Source organism: Mastacembelus armatus, chromosome 21, assembly GCF_900324485.2.
Source record: "Mastacembelus armatus chromosome 21, fMasArm1.2, whole genome shotgun sequence".
In the NCBI taxonomy this organism is placed as follows: domain Eukaryota; kingdom Metazoa; phylum Chordata; class Actinopteri; order Synbranchiformes; family Mastacembelidae; genus Mastacembelus; species Mastacembelus armatus.
This window is the reverse complement of record NC_046653.1, coordinates 13,798,337-13,819,199: the sequence shown is the minus strand read 5'-3', so window position 1 is coordinate 13,819,199 and position 20,863 is coordinate 13,798,337. Positions and strand designations below refer to the sequence as shown.

Genomic DNA, 20,863 nt, shown 5'->3' with positions numbered 1-20,863 from the left:
AATAAGTAGGTAAAGTAATACAACAGTCAGTGATATAACAATAATTCAAGACACTGGACAGCAGAACTAGCTGCAATGGAAGTCAAAGCATTAGCTAATGTGTCTTTCAGAACACTTTGAGAAATGTTCCCCATCCCCCACAAACAGCGAAAAGGCATCCTGGCTCCTGAACACAGCCAAAATGGTCCCACTACACCCTGAAAGAACCACCTTCCTATTTAGGCACCACCCTTTAGACTGATGTAAGCAAGGTCAGTTTGGCATAGATATCCATACTGAGGAATGGAGTCCAATGGATGTCTTGCTCACTTTCAAAAGTTGTAAACATTTTGTCAGTAATTAAAATGTCTTTGTTGCACTCCACGATTGTTTTTAAATATCTTGCTCTCTGACATCTTTGCCCACAACCTCCTTTTCGCTTCTGTCTTTTTCATATTTGTTTTTTCCGTTTGATGTTATACTGTTACTCGAAGGTTGAGAGGCAGTTGACGGTGCCAGTTCACTTTTATCAGTGCTTGAATTGTTTTTGCGTTTGTCTGTGACAGCATCCTCTTTGTCACTAAGTGATTCATCCTTTTGAATATTATCACCTCTTAATGTGCTCTTAATGACAACAGGTTTCCTCTTGTACTGTCTGAACGCTCTCTGGATGACAAAAGCTGACATATCCTCCTGTTTGCGGCGGAGGGTGGTAGTGATGGGTTCATAGGACACTTTGGAAGGATTGGAAGCCATGAAGCGCTCCTCCATCTGCCCCCTTAGGATGTCCATCTCCCCACCCTCACCTAGAACTCGTTTTGTGAATGCAAACAGGATGTCCAGGCAGTGAATGCGTTCACCACTCACCATGGGTAGATCCATAGAGATCAGTTCAAGCTTGTTAGGCTTGGCTATGCGCAATGGTGGGTCCAGAGTATCTGCAAATTCTGACAGCTTATTGTACTCCATGAACTGTGTTGCATGAGGATCAAACCTTTCCCAGACCTCATAAAACATTTCAAAATCATCCTCACTTAGTGGGTCTGCACTCTCTTCAGTGGCCACACTGAAGTTTTCCAGAATAACAGCAATGTACATATTCACCACAATCAGGAAACAGATGATAATGTAGCTCACAAAGAAGGCAATTCCCACTGGAGGATTTCCACAGTCTCCAACATAAGTACTGCCAGGATGCTCTGTGGTATTTTTACAGTCATCTTCATGTTTGTTGAGGATGGGAGCTAGTAGGCCATCCCATCCTGCTGATGTGGTGATCTGGAACAGACAGATCATGCTGTTGCCAAATGTCTCAAAATTGAAAAGGTCATCAATGCCTGCTTCCCTCTTGACGTAAGCAAAGTTTGACATGCCAAAAATCGCATAGATAAACATCACCAAAAACAGCAGAAGACCAATGTTGAACAAGGCAGGAAGTGACATCATCAAGGCAAACAAGAGTGTGCGAATTCCTTTGGCACTTTTAATAAGGCGGAGGACACGGCCGATCCGGGCCAATCGGATGACTCTGAACAAGGTTGGTGAAACAAAATACTTCTGTATCAGGTCTGCGAGAAACATACCTAAAGAAAAAAAAAGCCCAAAGCATATTAAAGAAACTGTATACACCACATGTATACTGCCATGTTTATTTGAACACCATAGTAAAGAGAGGCGGTTCATACCAATGATTGACAGAATGACTACAATGAAGTCAAATACATTCCAGCCATTTGTGAAATAGTAATGGCGAAGCGAGATCATCTTCAATAAACATTCTCCAGTGAAGATGCATATGAACACAATATTAATCCGGTTGAGAATGGCACTCTTTTCTTCTGACTGGTCAGCGCTTTCCACCATCATAGCTACCATATTTAGCCATATGAGAACCATTATTATAATATCAAATGCTTGTTTTGTGGTGAAATCGAAGATGTATGCTTGATATTTGTTCTGTAATTGACAAAAGGCAGAGACACAAAAATACATTTTAGATCCTATGAAACAAGGTCAGATTTGTAATGCAGATTCGATGTAGTTATGGTTAAAGTTACACACTGATGGTCTAGGAATAGGCTTTTGTGGTTTCTTTGATCCCAGCTTTTTCATGGCATTATAGTATTTCTTCTGTTCTTCAGTCATGAAGATGTCTTGACCTCCTAAGTAAAGAGGGGATGTGTGGCATGTTAAATCTCAGTAAAAGTAACGAGAAGATTTTGCAGAGAAGCAGAACGTAATTCATTTAAATTTAGCATTTTCGTCAGAATCCAATGAAATCAATCCATCCATCATCTATTCTGGAACAGCCAGGGTTGCAGTGGGGCTGGAGCCAAACCCAGCTGACACTGGCCTAGAGGTGGGGTATATCCTGGACAGATCACCAGTCTATCACAGGACTGACACATAGAGACAAACATTCACACCTATGGGGAATTTAAAGTCACCAATTAGCTTAATGCATGTCTTTGGACTGTGAATGAAACCGGAGTACTCAAGGAAATCCCACACAGACATGAGGAAAACATGCAAACTGAGTACAGAAAGCTCCCATGGTTGACTGGCATTTGAACCTTCTTCAATATCTGTTATAATTCTGTTGTGAAAGCAGGCTCGATACTTATCTTTTTCTTTTGTTGATTGAAATTGTCTATGATGACACCGATAAAAAGATTGAGTGTGAAGAAGGCTCCAAATATGATGAAAATCACAAAATACATGTACATCTTCAGGTTGTACTCATACTGTGGTTGTTCTTCTGGCTATAACAGTGACAAAAAGCAGATTGATTAGTTCTAATTCTGGATTTTTTTTTTTTTTTTTTTTTTTTTTTTACAGAAAAACCAAACAAACCCATGTCGTTGCAACAAAGAAGTTAGTCAGTAATAATTAAATAATTATAACTGTGACCTGATTTCATGCAGCACACAGGAGAAATAGTTAGTTACTGTGCTGAGGAGCTGAAAGTGCAGCACAATCTGCAACTCCTTATTTAAGAGCTCACCGTGGATCCTACTCTTTGTGCCATTATGCCCCCATAAAAACTGAAATTGACCAAAATGACAGTTGTGTTGTTCTGCGGACACATTTTAAACAATCACTGTCAGCAGTTACTCTGAGGACTTAGTCATGGCTTCACAGTATGTCATCTTGTGTTTTTGCTGATTAATTACCTCTACTGTGACCCGGCAGGTTCAGTATGCTTAGCAAAAGGGTAATATATCTTTGACACTGTGCTAGACACAAAATGATAAAAAAAACGTAAAAATGTTATATGATGGTTGTTTTTCAATTTAGCATGGACAATGCATCTCCACATCAAAAAAGAAAAAGCTCCATTTTAAAATGTGCTGCTACATGTGGTGCTACTCCTGAAAACTTTTGTTTTCTGTATTGTGATCTAATTTTATTGATTTCATGTGGCATGGAAATTTTATGTCACAAGACAACGAGATAAGTATTTTGTCATATAACAATGCATGGAATGTCATTTTAAATTGTTGATTGATTTATCTTATTCAGGCATTTAAACAGACCAAGAAATTAAAGATTAAATGGCTAACAATTACAGTATCAAAAGACACTGAATGGCATTGAAAGCCACAATGACATAAATAATATGAAAACATTTACAGTTCATGAAAATCTTGTGGATTATAACAAAGTTTGGGCTCACTGTGAGGCACATTTATTACATTATACCATAAAACAAAGAGGATGAGCTAAACATGTAAATTGGATTACCCTGCCATAAGAGTCCACAGCAGCATACATTATGTCCATCCAGCCTTTGAATGTAGCCTGTAAAGAAATTGAGAATATCATCAAAAATCCCCATTTGCTGTATCAATAAGCCATTGATACAGCAAATGATATTTGAACAAGCGTTTGACCTGAAAATTGTGCAATTACATCTAAGGCTTTCAAACAATCCCATTACATACCACTTGCAGAAGTGCGAGGTAACCCACACCAACGTTGTCAAAGTTGATTTTGACGTTCTTCCAGCGAGCATCGCCGCCCAAGTTATCACAATCTGTTTTGTTTTTCACCATTGATCTAGGGAAATTCTTAGCTGACGTTTGGTTGACACAATGGTAGAACTTCCCTGCAAACAGATTGACTCCCATGATGCTGAAGATGAGCCAGAAAATGAGACATACCAAGAGCACATTGAAGATGGAAGGGATGGCACCCAGCAGGGCATTGACAACCACCTGCATATCAACACACAAACATAAGCCATTTGTACAACAGGCAGAGATCCCAAAATGTAGAACTATACACATGATTGTATGCACTGGTAATGGTAAGAATAGGAAAACACATGAGTGAATGTTTCAGTGTCCACACACACACCAGCATTAGCTCGTCACAGCAAAGACTAATGCCAAAGCTCAAATGCAGTGACAAACTGCATGGAAAAGGTGGGAAAAGAATCAGGAGAGGAGTCGGCAGATGGATCAAATAAAGTATTCTACATATCTAAAAGTGCTTTTAATAGGGTACAGCTAAACTTTAAAAAAACATTGAAACAAAACACCTTGTAGAGGCAGGAGGACGCCATATATTTTGCTTACTGTAAACAGAAACATAAATAAAACATGAGGAAATCATGTTTAAGAACCCAACAAACAATATCCAAAACAGTGAAATTTTAATGAAAATCAATGTAGCTCAATTGATCTACGAGACGCTGGTCATGCAAATGAGGGAATTTACTGGCTACCATGTGAGGAAAGACCATCATCATAACAGTTCTGTTAATCTAAACCACCGCAATATGAAAGCAACTAATCAATACATGCTACATTGATTTTAGCTGCAAACAACCCTCCCCCATAGTTACATAAGTTTTCAACTTGTCTTTAGACCATGATTGCATTGCACAGAATCATATTGTAATGATATGAAATTATTAAAATTTTCATTACAACCGAAATTTGCGCCACGTAAAGGAAATGGTGGTAAAAATGCTTATTCACTTTCTTGCTGCTGTGACAGCCTGACACTGTAAAATCTACCAGCACCTTTCAAGTAATTTACAGCTACTCTCAATCTGGTACACTCAACAGCTGACATTGTAATGAGCAGTAGATGGATTGGTTTTAAACTGAATCAGACCAGCTGTTTTACTCTGTTTTCACACTTCATGCTAAACAAAGTCAACTGTGCACTGGCTTCAAAATTAACAGACAGATACTGTATGACGGTAACATCGGTTTTCTCATCTAACTCTCAGCAAGAAAGTGAATAAATGTATTCTCCAAAATGTCACATTATTCCAACACTAAAAATCCTGCATCGCTGGTGTAGAATTAGATTGGTTCATTAATTATAGTTCATTTAAAAGACAGTGAGGTCTTTGTCATGTAAATATTTAAGTCAATCCAAGAAGGACAGCTGGAGAAGAGGATTAGGAAAGGAGAGGGATGTTTAAATTACATGCAACAAATGTTTGGACTCTTGCAAAGTCCTGTTGAGTATCTGTGCTCTGTGCCAGTTCAGTGAGATGGGGGTGGGCACTGCACCATGACTCAGAGTTGACAGGGAAATTCAGTGACACTTACCCTCATCCCCTCGAACCGTGACAGGGCTCTCAGGGGCCTCAGAGCTCGGAGGGTTCTCAGAGATTTGATGGCACCGAGTTCAGAATATCCCATTGCATTGGCTACCAAACTGACCAGTGAGACCTGGAACACATATACACACAGCGTCATGACATAAGGAGAGGTGAGATCTTCGGCACATTGTCAGATACTATAGCACAGACTATAGCCTGTGTATTCTTTTATGCCTCTCGTTTAAAAAAGAAAGAAAGAAAAAGTGGTAAAATCAAATTTAAAATTGAAGCATTGTGAAAACAATTAGTTTCTGTGTAAGCAGAGATGTTTCAACCTACATCAACAATGAGGAAGTCCAGCCAGCACCAGGCATTTGTGAAATACTTGGCAAATCCATAAGCCACCCACTTCAGTAACATCTCCAGAATGAAGATGTATGTGAAGATTTTATCTGCAAACTCCAACACTGTTTTTATGGTCTTCCTCTTCTCAATGTAGACATCTTCAAATGCCTAGATGGGAAGAAAATGCAAATGAGTTTAGGTGTAAAAAAACTTTTACAAAACCATTTACAAAATACTGACCTTACTTTGCACATTTGCACCAAACTATAGCAGTGACAACAGATTATTAAAGATGACACTGTGTCAATAATATTAAATGAAATGTCCTTCAAACAACTGAGTTTGAGAATTTACTGCCTGACAAGAGATCTGTATATGTAAATACATGGGAGCAGCCACAACAGGTGTTCAAAAACAAGTGTGACATTTTTCTTCCCACAGAGACTTACCAGGGCTCCACTGCTGAGCAGGATCATGAAGATGATAAAGCTCTCAAACCAGTTGTGCTCCACTATCCGGTAACAGGTCTTTCGTAATGTCCACCACATCTTCCACCAGCCCACATCCACGTTTACCTGACAACACTCGAACTTCTGCACACAGACTGAGCAGGAACAAAAAAGGGAGAATGTGATTCATCTGTGTAATATATACGGCATCAGATTAACACTACGGCTGTAGCAGGGTAAGTGGCAGTAGTGGTTGTAGCAGTATTTACCATCCGGAAAGCATGCATCAGGATCCATAGATTCTTCCAACTCAAGGTCTATTGACTCTTCTCCCTCCCCAGCTGCCATACCATCCACTGTGCTGCCCTCAGAGGAGCTGAGCTGCCCATCGTCATCTACAAGCTAAAGATTAAACAGAATAAAACTAGTGTTACACAAGTAAATATAACAGAACCATGGAAAATATAAGGGCCTGACATACCTAGAAGCTGTCTGTCCACACTGTTCTTATTCCCCATATGTCTTCAAAAATAAGCTATTTTTATACAAAGCTGCATTTAGTTCAAGCTCGAATCAGTGGTATGATGGCTAAAATAAAATAAATGGACATGTATGAATGCCAAAGGCAAAAGTAACATCTATTCACTACCATGGTTTAAATTATACAGATGCTGTTATTCATTTTGATAAGCATAGTACAAGTACAAAGAAAACAGGATACTGTACTACTTGGACACAAAACCTTCTTCTCTATCAAACGTTTGCTTAGATAATTTTGCAGCTACTCCTACAAAACTTAAAAATGAACTAAATTTAATAAGGCAGAAATATTTAAAAAAACATTGCAGGTTGGAAGCCTTGTAGTGCTGTAAGGGTGTGTCTCTTAATAGCTGGTAGATAAGAACAGCTCGAATGCCTTCCTGGAGAATGCAGGGGCATTGTGCTGTCCTGGGACCAGCTAATGTAGTGCAGGGAATGATGTAAGCATGTTACTGCGATACACTGTAAGTACTAAAATCAAAGTGTTTGTGCTACCACCACATCCATTCTGTTTCCAGCACAAGTGCTATGTTAAATTCAAGCTAAATCAAGACTACTGTGGACATTAAATATTCTGTTTGTTTTGGAGTATTATGTACCATTTAAATTAATTAAAAATCACTAGAAATTGTTGTTACTATGCTATTATGAATGTTATTTTTAAATTATAAATATCCTCATTTGCAATGCATCATTCTAGCAAAATATATTTGACATTACAATGAAATGTTGTCAAAGCCCAAGAAAAGAAATGGAAGGTAAACTAAAATTAAATAAATTATGAACAATTTAACATAGTTCTGCATAAGTAATTTCACAAAGAATGGATTTTTGTTTATGTCTAAAGGTAAATAAGTGAGGCCAAAATATGATGGTGAAAAATACTATGGATTGCATAAATAAGTAAAACCATATGTAAAGTGACAGAAAACAAGCAGTAACAATGACATTACTAACAAACGAAAGCTAATGATTTGAAGCTGATGCAAAATTTAAATAAATTAATTCTCTGTAAATAAACATGGAAATTAGCAACAATAACACTGTACATAGACAGCACTGTGAAATTTGCTCTAATATAAAGCAAACAGCTCCCTAAAGAATAGGATTCAGCTCACCAGCACTCAGACTTAAATGGCACATAATGTAATATGCACACCAGTATTTTCCTTTCTATATGGCCTATCCTCATAAAAGGGTCGTGGTATAGAGGAAATGCCACATTGCATGCTTATTGCCATGACTAAGTGCTTCAAAATGACTTCTGCAATAGAACATGCCAATTTGTTAAGCATCAAATGTGTTCACGAAGAACCACAACCAGCACTGAATTCCTATATCATCCATCACAGAATAAACTTTAGTGCGCTTGTTATATGGCTGATAAGACTTGGTTTTAAATGACCATTAGCCCTAAGGCAGCTTCATGGACCAATTAGACCAGTTCTTACCCCATGACATCCTGTTACATCAGAAGAGGCACTGCTGAAGTCCTCTGTGTTGAGATTTTCAAAATCAGACTCTCCCACAGCGATAGGAACAGTGACAGTCAGACTAGGATTGTTGATGAAAGACATTATAGAATCATCACTCTTGCTGCTGACTATGTATTTGTCTCCATTTTTGTCCACTCCGATCACATCTCCATTGCCATTCTTAGAAAACTCTTTGATGGTGTGGTTGGGGACACCATTAGGCCCTAAAGGTTTGTGAAGTTCGTCCAGAGATTTGTCCTCACCCTTCCCTTTCTTCTTATCCCTAAGACAGACACTGCTGCAGCTGCTTCGAAGCAGGGACTTGATGAATGCAATGCCTCTGTGAATCCGTCCAATCGCAATCTGCAAATTGTTCATCTCACTGTCATCGTCTGTCGCTGCCAGGTTGTCGGCACTGAATGAACTCAGCAGCAGAGCCAGGAACAGGTTCAGCACCTATCAAGTAATAGTGAGATTACAATATAATTTATTGTACTTTATGATGAGAAGAAAGAATAGCTATAAAACTGCATTATGGCTGGTTATTCTTTACATCAATCAGCTAAATCTAAGAGTGTGGCGAGTTGCATTCATGAATTGACCATAAGAGATGACAATGTACCACAAGGTTTCCAATAACCATGACCATCATGTAGACAATGATGCACATGGTTGTATCAGCCACCTCCATGCAGTCCCACATGGTCTCTATCCACTCTCCACAAAGCACTCGGAATACGATGAGGAATGAATGGAAGAAGTCGTTCATGTGCCAACGGGGCAGTGTGGAGTCCGAAGAGATTTTACACACATTGTCCTTGTATTGTTTTCCAAACAGCTGCATGCCCACCACAGCAAAGATGAAGACAATGATGGCCAGGACCAGGGTCAGATTGCCTAAAGCCCCTACTGAATTACCAATTATTTTGATCAATGTGTTCAGAGTGGGCCATGATTTAGCCAACTTGAATACTCTCAGCTGTAAAAAAAAAAAAAAAACAAGACAAAAGAAAAGAAAAAAGATCATTCACATTTCTGTACTCAGAATGCACCTGAACATACTGGCTGTGACACACATATATTTAGACTTACCAATCTGAATGATCTCAGAACAGACATCCCAGGAACATCTTCCAAACAAAGCTCCATCAAGCTTAAACTGACAATGACTCCATCAAAAATATTCCACCCCTTCATGAAGTAATAGTATGGATCTAAAGCAATGATCTTGAGGACCATTTCAGCTGTGAAGATGCCAGTGAATACCTTTTTGAAAACAGAAATATTGACCATTAATAAAAAATTATTTGCACACACACACACACGTGCACACGCACGCATATATATATATATATATATATATATATATATAGCTAGATAGTACTCTACAATCCACTCACCAGATTGCCTACAGTCAGCATACTGGAGAAACCCTTCTTCATTGGATAATGCTCCATGGCCATAAACAGTGTGTTGAGTACAATGCAGATGGTAATGGCTAGATCCACGAATGGGTCCATCACAATTAGCTTAACTACTTTCTTGATTGTCAGCCATGCTGGACAACAACAGTCCCAGATGAGGAAGGTGTGAGCAAAATTGTACCAGCAAGGAGGACACTTCTGCCTCGACTCTTCAAGTTCTGATGAACAAAAGGTATAGCAAAACAAATTTAAATATTTGTATGTAAAAGTAACATTTATCTTTTCAATATCCGTGATTTAATCAAAATAGGATGCTAATGTGACTGTGAAGATTACTTACCCTCCACTGTGCTTGTTATGACACTAGCTACACTATGGGCTCTCTGTCTGGTCTCTCGGCTATCAAGGAAGTCCATGAACTCCTGATTTGCTCCTCCATCGGCCTGTCTATACTCTGTGTCAGTGGTGTCAGCCTGGAAAGAGAAACGGTTGTTACAGACACAACTGTGCTACAGAAAATATGTTGCATGTTACCATGGACATACACAGGCTACAAGCATGATTAAAAATGATAGTATTTTGTGCTAACATCACTGCAAAGCTGCAAAAGCAAAAGAAAATAATAAGAAAGGAAGCTGTGCATTAGAAACTTGCAGATTTCTATACAAGGTAAAGCTCTGCAAAAAATAAAAGTGGTCTGTCATCTCTGATGATTATAAGCAGTTTTACCAGTTAGTTAAAAGTCAGCTTTAGCATCCATCAAGTCTCTTGTGTTTACCATGGGGAGTGGGAAGGTCTGTGAACCACACAACTTCCTGTGTGTCACTGAAATTGTACCACAGATTGAAAGAGTCCTTTCTCACTTATCTCAACTACTTAATCCTTAAAGCTTGTAAAAGATTTTTGAAAATTTGCTCAATGTTTGAATGTTTGCAATGTTTGCTCAATTTCAATATCAGACTGTTGGTTAGTCATTTTGGTTTGAAGGACAGGATTAAATGCTATGAACCTAGATACATATATCCACAGTGCCCAGAGGATAAATCCTAACGACACTAATGATCCCATGACTTCTCTCTCTGTGGCATCATAACTACCTACAAAACTAATGTCATTCCCCTCAGCCTATTACTTTTAAGTTCACTGTTGCTGTTTGAATGCAACACCACAAATACATTTCAGAATGGTCCATGTTTGCAATGAATCAGGACAAACTAATAACACAAAACAAATACATAAATAAAGGGGCTAATTAAATATAGCATAAATAAAGGGGCTAATAGTAAATATAGTATAAATAAAAGCTAATTGTTTACTGCATAGTCTGCTATAATACACAGAGCACATCTGATGCCTGGAACATAGAAATCATTACAATAAAAATCAAGAAAAGAAATCAGAAACACAACTGAGGCTGCAATAGAGCTATGTGCATATGAAACAGGACCATCTGGGCTCAACAGGCTTCTTACATTGTCTCCAGTGGAGACCCTATCAACGGTCACTTTAGGAAGAAGTAGGCCGACAGGTGATGATGGGAGTGAATTAAAACCCATTAGAGACACAACATTGTAGTCTACAGAGCTGTGCTTGATCCCATTGGGCTGAAGCAGGAGATGCGACAAGAAGCTGCACTGGCTCATACTGCTGCTGCGCTGACCACCTCTCCGGGGAAAAAACAGAGAGCCCCTCCGGCTCAGGTTGTCCTCAAAAATGCTGTTCTCATCATCGGCAAATTCATTTTCTGAGCCCATGTCCTGTGCTTGGCTTGGGAAACTGAAAATGCTGGTCCTGCTGTTCCGTCTGGATGAGAAAAGGGGTCCACGAAAACTCAGAAATGACTACAAGAGAAAGATATTCTTCAGTGGATAGTTCTGATATATGCTGACTGTAAAGAAGAAAGAATAATGCTGACAATGACTGCCATATGTACAAATGAACAGAAGCGGTTTCTGTGGTATTATGAGAAAAGAGAGCAATGATGGCAATGATGATGATGGTCACATTGGCGCCAGTGAGCACTATAAGGAACTATAAAATTAAAATAAATATTGGCGATGGCTGCGGATGGTAAAGATGACAATGATCATGGAGATGATCATCATGATGATGATAAAGATGAAAAAGATGATGGTTATGATAAGCACTGTAAGCAGGAAAACTGCCAAATTAAAAATGCGTCCTGATGATAACTGTCAATGACAAGAAAGATAAGAAGTTGATGAAGAATGATGATGATTATGGTGATGATGATAAAAAGAAAATAATTGCCATTATGATAGAAAAAAACATTCAGTTGGGTTTAATTACATAGCAATTAATATAATCACAAAATGTGTTAGCAGGAAAATTAGGAAAATTATTGAATAAAGGAAGATACAATGTTTAATATTGTTTTCATACAGATAGATAGTACTTAACCTGGTGTGCAGGTGAGCATTTCATGTCATATTTAAGCAGGTTTGCATCCACAGAGAAGCGGCAGCGAGCTTTCTTTATACTGTCCTGTGACTCAGATTTAGGAAACTTCTCATCAGTCCCTTTGCCTTCTTCCTCCTTTCGTTTCTTTCGCCTGTTGCGTCTCTCTTTGGCACTTTTGGAGCTGAATTTAGAGGTCTCAGAGGAGCTTTCCACATTGCCGCCCTTGTCACTGAACTCCTCATTTTCAGCGGCAGCTGCAGTTGATGCTGCCTGTATAGGAAAAACAGGAGAAATGGGGTAAAAGGATGGAGGAAATGGACTGAATAAATCTTTGTTATTCTTACGTTGTGTATTTTTTTGGTGGCACTGTGGTAGAGTTGCAATCAAATCATAGTTGTGTCCAGGGAGATATTTGGGTTCAGTTTCAAGCTTAAACCCAGTTTTGCATCGTAACAATCCGAGATATTTACTATTGCACACAACATGGAACACACTTTGTAAGTTTTTTATTAATGTTTTGGAAAATCTACTAAGAAACACTGAGATAACCCAGATTTTTAAATACATAGCTGCTATCTATACAGGGGGCTTCTAGCTAGCTGGGAATCTAAAATGAGCATGAAGTGTTTAAGAGTCAAATGGAATTTCAGTGGCTTCAGCTGTGAAAAAAGAACTAATAAAAAACATTAATACACTATTTAAAAACCAAGACAAATGAAGTTTCTCTGATCTTAGCAAACTACACTTTGTTTACTGCTTATTAGCAATCATAGAAGATAGTGGTGAAATCCTATTTATAATAATAATGTCAGTTTTCTTAGGTCTTGGTTTTAAAATAGTATATTTCTAAAATTATTTTTTATATTACTTTAAAGGCCAGACAATTTCTGATGTTGCAAAACAAGATGGGTAAATGAGGTGGAATGGTCTAACAGATATGACCTACAGTATATGGAGATGGACTGCAAGTACCTGAGCTTCCTCTTGCTGCCTTTTCAGCTGCTCAAGCATGGCCTGAAACTCTTCCGCTTTCTCCTTAGCCTCCTTAATGGTGGCTTGGCTCTGCTCCTCATAGGCCATAGCTACCACAGCCAGGATCAGGTTGACCAGGTAGAAGGAACCGAGGAATATCACCAGCACGAAAAAGATCATGTAAGGCTTCCCGGCCGCCCGCAACGTCTGGAAGAAACACACACATTGTTCTGATGTCACAGGGCTGATGGAGATTATGTGTACTCATAAAGGCTAGCTAGTTTACATTTATACTTATTACACATACATAATGCTTAATTTTGACATTTTTTAAATTTATTCTAACACAGTTTTTGGTAAAATATCTGCTTTTATATAATTGTATATGGTGTTAAGTCCCTGCGACAGACTGGTGACCTGTCCAGGGTGTACCCCTGCCTTCCACCCGAGAGAGAGCTGGGATAGGCTCCAGCAGATCCCCGTGACCCTGAGCCAGGAAAAAGCGGGTATAGAAGATGGATGGATGGATGGATGGTGTTAAGTGTCTGATTATTATGATGATGGTATGGCTGATTTTAAGTGATTTCTCCTGACCCTTTATTTGTTTGTCTGTGACAATATATTTAGAAAAATACTGGGCAGATTGATATACAGTAATAAGCTCATGCACATTCTTGAGAGTAAAGGTGCAAGATGAAATTTAATAAATGAATCAATTAAATACCTTGTGCTCTGCTGTAGTGACTCCATCAGGCTAATGTGTCAGTTTTCTAATGAGTTAGATGTGCGGATTCTTGCCAGTGTCACCCTCAGGTCAAAACTACGGACAATGTTGATTGTGAATGCAACTTATTCAGATTATTAAATTGAGATGGAAGGTTTACAGCATACAGTTGAGTGTTTTACTAACAGTCTTTAGATTATAGAAAATTAGTATTGTCAAATTTTGGCTTTGATTGTCTATCAAAGTAAAAAAGATAAAGGAAAAACAAATACGAAGAAATCCTGACATAACAAAGACCCATGAAATTACACACTGTGCTCATGGGAGCTTTGTTGTATTACTGTTTGCTTTATTTGCTGATAATACAATGTTCAGCTGTTACCTATCCACAGGAGGGACATTCATGCTGTGTTTACCTGAGTCATTGTCGAACTAAACTTGTTTTGGGCCAAGGTGCACCTGCGCTCGATTCATAGGTTTGTTTAAACAGGATGCTCAAAATATTCACTTTAATACTAGTGTTGTAACGTGAGAATGCACCTCCTCAATGCAGCAAGCGTTCCCTGTTTTATGTGTTTAGAGAATAAGCCACTACAAATACAACACCCTGAACCACACATGAATTCATACCTCACAGAATTTCATCATCCCAGCAAACCTGTTCTTATTAAAGGGTCACTAGAACCAATGAACCAAGAGAGACTCATAGTGGGACTTGATTTTAAATCATTCGCCAAGATCCAACACAGGAGAAACCTATTAAACTGAAAATGGTTTGTTTTGTTTTCAAGTAGAAGAAATATAATAGTTTCCACCAGTCATGAACTCATTCAGCAGCTTAGGAACTACCCTATGTACATTCATAGTGCATCATTAACAGTAACTCATAGCATAGCTATCTCACCTGTCCAGATTTCAGTAAGAAAGCCAGTTTCTGCAGTCAGTTTTCTCAAGGCACATTATTATACTGTTTAGGATTTACTGAAATATATTTAGTTTAAAGCTGCAATTATTCTACGTCAGTTTAGTTTTGTCAATGAATTATCATTTCAGTACTGTATTTTTATGTAAGAAATTTAGTTACTGACATATTTACAACTTCATCAAAAAAGGTGAAAACTGAAAATTGTGTTTAACTGTATTATATGCCTTGAAAGTTTTTTTTTTTTTTTTTTGTCTTTCTATTGCCACTACCTACCTGCTGATAAAGCTTTTCCCAGTAATCCTGTGTCATCAGTCTAAACAGAGAAAGGAAGGCCCAACCAAATGAGTCAAAGCTGGTGTAGCCATAGTCTGGATTCTTTCCCACTCTGACGCAAGTGTAGCCCTCTGGACACTGCCTGCAACAAGGAGTCAGTCTGTGAAGCTCTGACATGATCACTCTTCTGCTTATTCACAGTGTATATTAATACTTCATATCAAAACCTATAATCAAATTGGGGAATGAACTTACCCAGCTTCACTTCCATTTCCACAAAGCAAAGGATCTTTACTTCCTGGGAGGTAATAATAATTTTCTGGTGGGAGAAGGAAAATTACCTTTTTAGTAATATAGTAATGACTATGGCTATTACAAGTGGGATCTAAGAGACACAAGGTAGACACAATACACAAGGTAGACACAATACAGTTAAGTACTGTAAACATGTGTTACAGTTCATTAAAAGCCAAGTTAGTATCTTGGTTGTATTCAAATAACCCCAGAATAACTTCATGTATCACATAAGAAATGACAAATCCTCATTTTTAGTTAGTTATTGCTTGAAAAAAGGCTTAAATGACTAATTGAATATTAAAACTATTCAGTTTCTTCTAATATTATGGAATTCAAAATAGGGATTGAGTAAAATATCACTGCACAATCATAAACTGCCAATTTATATCTTAAATATATAGTACCTTTAATGTTTTTTTTTAGTAGGATTTTTAGTCAACTTGTGTCCAACTCTGAGCAGCACAAAAGAAAACCAAGTACTCACTCTCATTGAGCGAGTATTCAGTCCAGTTGAAAAGGGTCACATTGTCTGTTCCATTCCCACTGGTCTCATTATTTAATGTGCCATTTTCTGGCAGAAAGATGCACTTATGCTTTAAATGGCCCATGAACAACTGTAACCCTATGAGGGCAAAGACACTCAAGCAGAAGACGGTGAGGATCATCACATCTGAAAGCTTCTTCACTGACTGGAACAACGCACCAACGATGGTCTTCAAGCCTGAAAGATATAATTTGTTAGTCCAAGTAGTCAATTACAATAGTTTCAACTGCTGACAAGACAAAGCAGATTTTTGTCAAGAATGTCTTGGAACATTTTTCCATTCATCCTTCCTTTTATTATATGGAGTTGCTGTATGCTGAAAAACAGCCCCCACACCATGATGTTCCCACCTCCAAACTTCACTTTTGGTATGGTGTTTTTGGGGTGATGTGCAGTGCCATTTCTCCTCCAAACATGGTGTGTATTTTGACATCATCATCCATCACTGAAGGAAGGATGAATGAAAAAATGTACCAAGACATTCATGATAAAAATCTGCTGTCATCTACCAGGATGACGAAGATGAAACTAGGGTGGACATTTCAGCAAGACAATGATCCCAAACACACAGCTAAGAAAACTCTCAATTGGTTTCAGAGAAAGAAAATAAAACTGCTAGAATGGCCCAGCCAATCACCTGACTTATATCCAATTGAAAATCTATGGAAAGAAGTGAAGATCAGAGTCCATAGACAAGGCCATGGAACTTTCAAAATCAGAAGACTGTTTGTGTGGAAAAAAAGGCCAAAATTACACCTGAACAATGCCTGTGACTAGTTTCTCCATACAGGAGGCATTTTGAAGCTGTCATTACCAACAAAGGCTTTTGTACAAAGAATTAAATAAATTTCAGTAAGCACATTCAATACTTTTCCCTGTGTCATTTCACATTATTATACATTTTATGGACATCTATGATTTGATTTCTTTGCATGTGTGGATTGCATGTGTTGTTACCAACATCTGGTGAAAATGTCATGTGAAAAATGGTGACATGTTCCATACTTATTTTACCTGCTGCAGTATGTATGTTCAAATGACACAAAACTGTCTTAGAGATCTGTCTTTAAAGTTCCACATTTAGTCTTTAATTTTTTCCACTATCACCTATAGAAAATAAAAAATATATACTGTATCCACAGATTGCATGAATTCATTAAAAAAATGATTAATCATTAAAAACATTATCCCTTCCTTACCCACAAGCAAAAATGAGCAAAAGACAGTCAAACAAAGGTCCACTTAGAAGCATCAGCGCAAAGAAAACAAAAAGTAGGTTGTTCAAAAGACATAAGCAAATGACACAGACCTCACAGAGTAACTATGCAAACTAAATGCACTATCACCCTGCAGATCCTTAGGAAGAAAACACCCAAGAACATTAAATGTTTAATTTTGCTGCTTAAAATTTCTGATTTCAGTGCATGGGAATCAAACTGCTACATCCAGAAAGGGCACTTCCATTTAAATTAGCTCTCATCTTGGATGCCGAAGATTGTTTATAGGATTGTGTTTTAGGATGTTCAGGTTGTTTAAACCACCATGTGACATATCTACGTGGAAAGTGAAAGGTAATTGGTAAAGAGTGGGGCTTGAGATGCAGCTTGGAAGAGCCTAATTAACATGCACATGTTCCTATTTCTTACCTGGGATAACTGAAATAGCCTTGAAAGCTCTCAACACTCTGAATGTGCGAAGAACTGAAAAATTCCCCAGATTTACAATCTCTGTTACATACCTGCAGAAAAATTTAGAATTAGTATGACTCTGAGAACAACACATTTAACACAGATTCAAACTAACAAATCTACCGTTGATCGATAAACTACATGATTACTTCAGCGGCTTACATATTGTACTATAGCGGGTGAAGCAACAGTATGAACTGAGGCATGCACACTGGAGAAAGTAAAGTGGTAATGAGGCCACTGGGATGAGCAATATGATATACACCAGGTCCAATGTGATACAAATTTAATAGATAAGATTAGTGATATTCTAGATTAATAGCAGGAATTGATCCCACTTTGAACTACACTGGCACCGTAGTTTACTTTGAGTCAGTATCATATGCACCACACCTTCCTGCTGCATTTAAGAAATGTTTGCTAAAAACTACAGCATACTGCAGTTTTACGAAATGATTTAGCCTATTTAAAAAACTAGATAGCTATGAGCTGTGTGTAAAGAGTCATATTTTCAGTGGGAATCAATGAGTTTGTGGATGAGTGCCTCAGTAGGGAAAGTTTTGAAAGATGTCCTAATGCATTATTGTTTTGGGATTTGTTGACTGTAAAAAAAAATATAGAGTAACATCAGCCTTATTCTTTAACATATCTTTTAAACTATATGTTTACTGGTAATGTTGAAGATCATATACGCTGTTGCCTTTGCTATACATAGTGAAAGAGTAAAACACAAGCTTGTGTAACCTTTGGAGAAAAACTGTTTTTCAGGCCATTTAAATATTTCACTTAAAAGTACTTACGCCATAACAATGACACAGAAATCCAGCCAGTTCCAGGGATCTCTTAGAAATGTGAACTTTCCTATACAGAACCCTCGAGCTAAAATCTTAACGAGGGATTCAAAAGTATAGATTGCAGTAAATGTGTACCTGTGGTGGAAAAAAAAAACCTCTGTTACTTTACATGGCATCTACATTGCATGATGTATTTTGCATAAAGCATGTAGATGTAATTTCATCTGCAATTCATAGAAAACTCACTCTACATTCTTTGACCAGTCCGGAGGCTTATCCAGTGTCATAAATGCACAGTTGGTGAGGATAGTGCACATGATCACCACATTGAACAATTTGCAGATAGTTGTCAAGGAAGCCAAGTATTTTAATAAACACCTTCATTGTATAAATGATGACACCTCCAAAGAAGTATTGTAATGTAATAATGTAAATAACTCACCCTTGTTTTATGTTGACAAACACAGTTTTAGTGTGGGCTGAAAACCAACACCATTCATGACTCTCAGATTAATATCTCGATTAAAGGATATGAGTGTACCAAAATCTTAATTGATATTCTTCTAAGAGGGTTGAAGGGACTCAGGATAAACAAGGCAGGAGCGGCGTTGAAGCGGAAGATGTACTTTCCTTTGTTTAATACTATGAAAGTCTGAGACAAAAAGAGAAATATGTATAAAATAGTACTATTTTGTATTTTGTATAAGATGGCAATATCTTATTATACTTTAAAAGAACTTGAAATCATAGTAGCATGTGTTTACAACTACTAATCAAAATGTAATTTAGCCCTATTGTTTACAGCAAACTTTCAGTATAAAAATCACTGTCTATTGTTCATGAATCTCAGAAATTCTCTTTAGAGGCTTTGTCTTACTGTGATTTAAGATTCAAAGCCTATCATCACAATTATAATAACTGCATGCAGTGCTAGTTGAGAGAATCCTCCAATAGCCTTTTTAAGAATTTTTTCAGACAGTAAAACACTAATAAGGCCCATTTTAAGGTGAAGTCAAAATATGTGAATGTAACTCTCTTTATTGTGATTAAGTTTTTCCCCAAGCTTTAAAACTCATGCTCAAGCAGATACAGATCAAACAAACCTACTTTCTGATTAGAATAGTAGGGATCCAGGTCCTCCAGCGGTGTCGATACCATGCCTTTAGGAATGTCCCCATACAGAAAGGGGAGTGATTTGCCTGCTTCCAGGTCATTGCTGGGCTTGAGTTCATTTTCATCGTTGCGTTTTTTCTTCTCGCCCTTTGGTTTCTTGGCTTTTTCCTCAGCAATCCGTCCCTCGATGGCTTTGAGGGACTCACGACTAAAGGGACGGAAGCTGTCTGGACCTGGTGGTACAAGCAGCTGTGCCATGTTTTCATCCTGCACTTTCAGAGTGAACAGCTAACCTCCAGCATGAGAAAGGCCTGAGGGGTCAGAATAGATAAGTAGTCCTGATTAGAGATCAGACTGTGAGGATCATCACATCTGTGTAAAGTGCTCTGTTACATCAGCATTATTCTGACATGGGATATTTTTCAGTTGAAATGTAACTGATTAATGTGTAAAGATTAATCTCACCAGTATTTCTGGTAACAAATTTCTGCTGACAAACTGTTTAAAATGCCTTATTTCTAGAAGAGAAGAGAGGGTGCAGTTCCTTTTTTTTTTTTTTTTTTGTTCAGATCTTAATTTCAGGACATGTCTGGCTATAATGAGCCTAGTAATGGCTGTCAAACACATAAATTCCTGCCAGCTATGGTAAAATTAGATCTAATTATCTGCTCTTCTGTAGATAAAATTAAGATTTGACGTGACAATGATCAATTCCAGGTGAAATTTTTACTCCTCTCCACCATCCCTCAAAATGAAAAGAGGCCACTTTTCCCTCAGTGCCTGAGACAGAGAGGTGGGAGGAAAAGATCCATCCTGCTAATAGGTCTGACTAGTATGATGTGTTAGGCAGACCTATGCAGTATTAAATATAAATGCACTACAGACTGCAATGCATCTCTATGGGTGCCTTGTCACTGAGAGCTTTTGCCTGATCTGGCTATAATAGTGTAATAGAATACTTCCACATGTTGTGCTGTGACGCAAGAAATCAATGACAAACACACTGGTCAATCAACCGCCCTCAGCGATGAGTTGTACATGGTTGTGATGTAATGTAACAACAAAGGGATGTCCAACTTCTAAAAAAAGATTTGAGTTTTAACAATCTGTATGTCTATGCACATTTTTTTTCTCTACTAGAGTGTGAGTTTACAGAGTCAGGGGAAAATGTAAGTTGTATACAGACAAAGAAGATTAACGACTGCAGGTAGATGCTGACGTTCCATGGATTTGATTTTGCATGGTCAAAATGATGAAACGTCCAACCACTAGCATTAATCTTTCATTTGCCCTTTTGCTTTGGATAGAGACATGATCGTTAGCACATGTGCTTTAGC

General features: G+C 37.9%; 1 protein-coding gene across 1 annotated transcript; it reads right to left on the bottom strand.

The window, feature by feature from the left end:
• Window positions 1-372: 372 nt before the first annotated feature.
• On the bottom strand, window positions 373-19,784 carry scn1laa (sodium channel, voltage-gated, type I-like, alpha). The gene is made up of 26 exons (XM_026294633.1): window positions 19,521-19,784; window positions 18,947-19,065; window positions 18,660-18,749; window positions 18,420-18,548; window positions 17,578-17,669; window positions 15,872-16,108; window positions 15,346-15,409; window positions 15,091-15,232; window positions 13,169-13,375; window positions 12,197-12,466; window positions 11,248-11,616; window positions 10,116-10,248; window positions 9,752-9,993; window positions 9,444-9,617; window positions 8,974-9,330; window positions 8,328-8,807; window positions 6,606-6,738; window positions 6,337-6,491; window positions 5,882-6,055; window positions 5,550-5,672; window positions 3,924-4,196; window positions 3,724-3,780; window positions 2,600-2,741; window positions 2,041-2,141; window positions 1,665-1,935; window positions 373-1,562 (listed from the first exon to the last, which is right to left on the bottom strand). Exons 1-26 carry the CDS (start codon window positions 19,782-19,784, stop codon window positions 373-375), a joined length of 5,988 nt encoding a protein of 1,995 aa, XP_026150418.1.
• Between the last annotated feature and the right edge of the window lie 1,079 nt (window positions 19,785-20,863).

Excerpts from the sequence above, each read along its gene's own strand:
- scn1laa (XM_026294633.1), bottom strand. The coding sequence starts at position 19,784 with ATGGCACAGCTGCTTGTACCACCAGGTCCAGACAGCTTCCGTCCCTTT. Across the intron at positions 18,549-18,659 it reads GACTGGTCAAAGAATGTAGA|GTACACATTTACTGCAATCT; the intron begins GTGAGTTTTCTA and ends TTTCCACCACAG. Across the intron at positions 1,563-1,664 it reads AGTCATTCTGTCAATCATTG|GTATGTTTCTCGCAGACCTG; the intron begins GTATGAACCGCC and ends TTTTTTCTTTAG.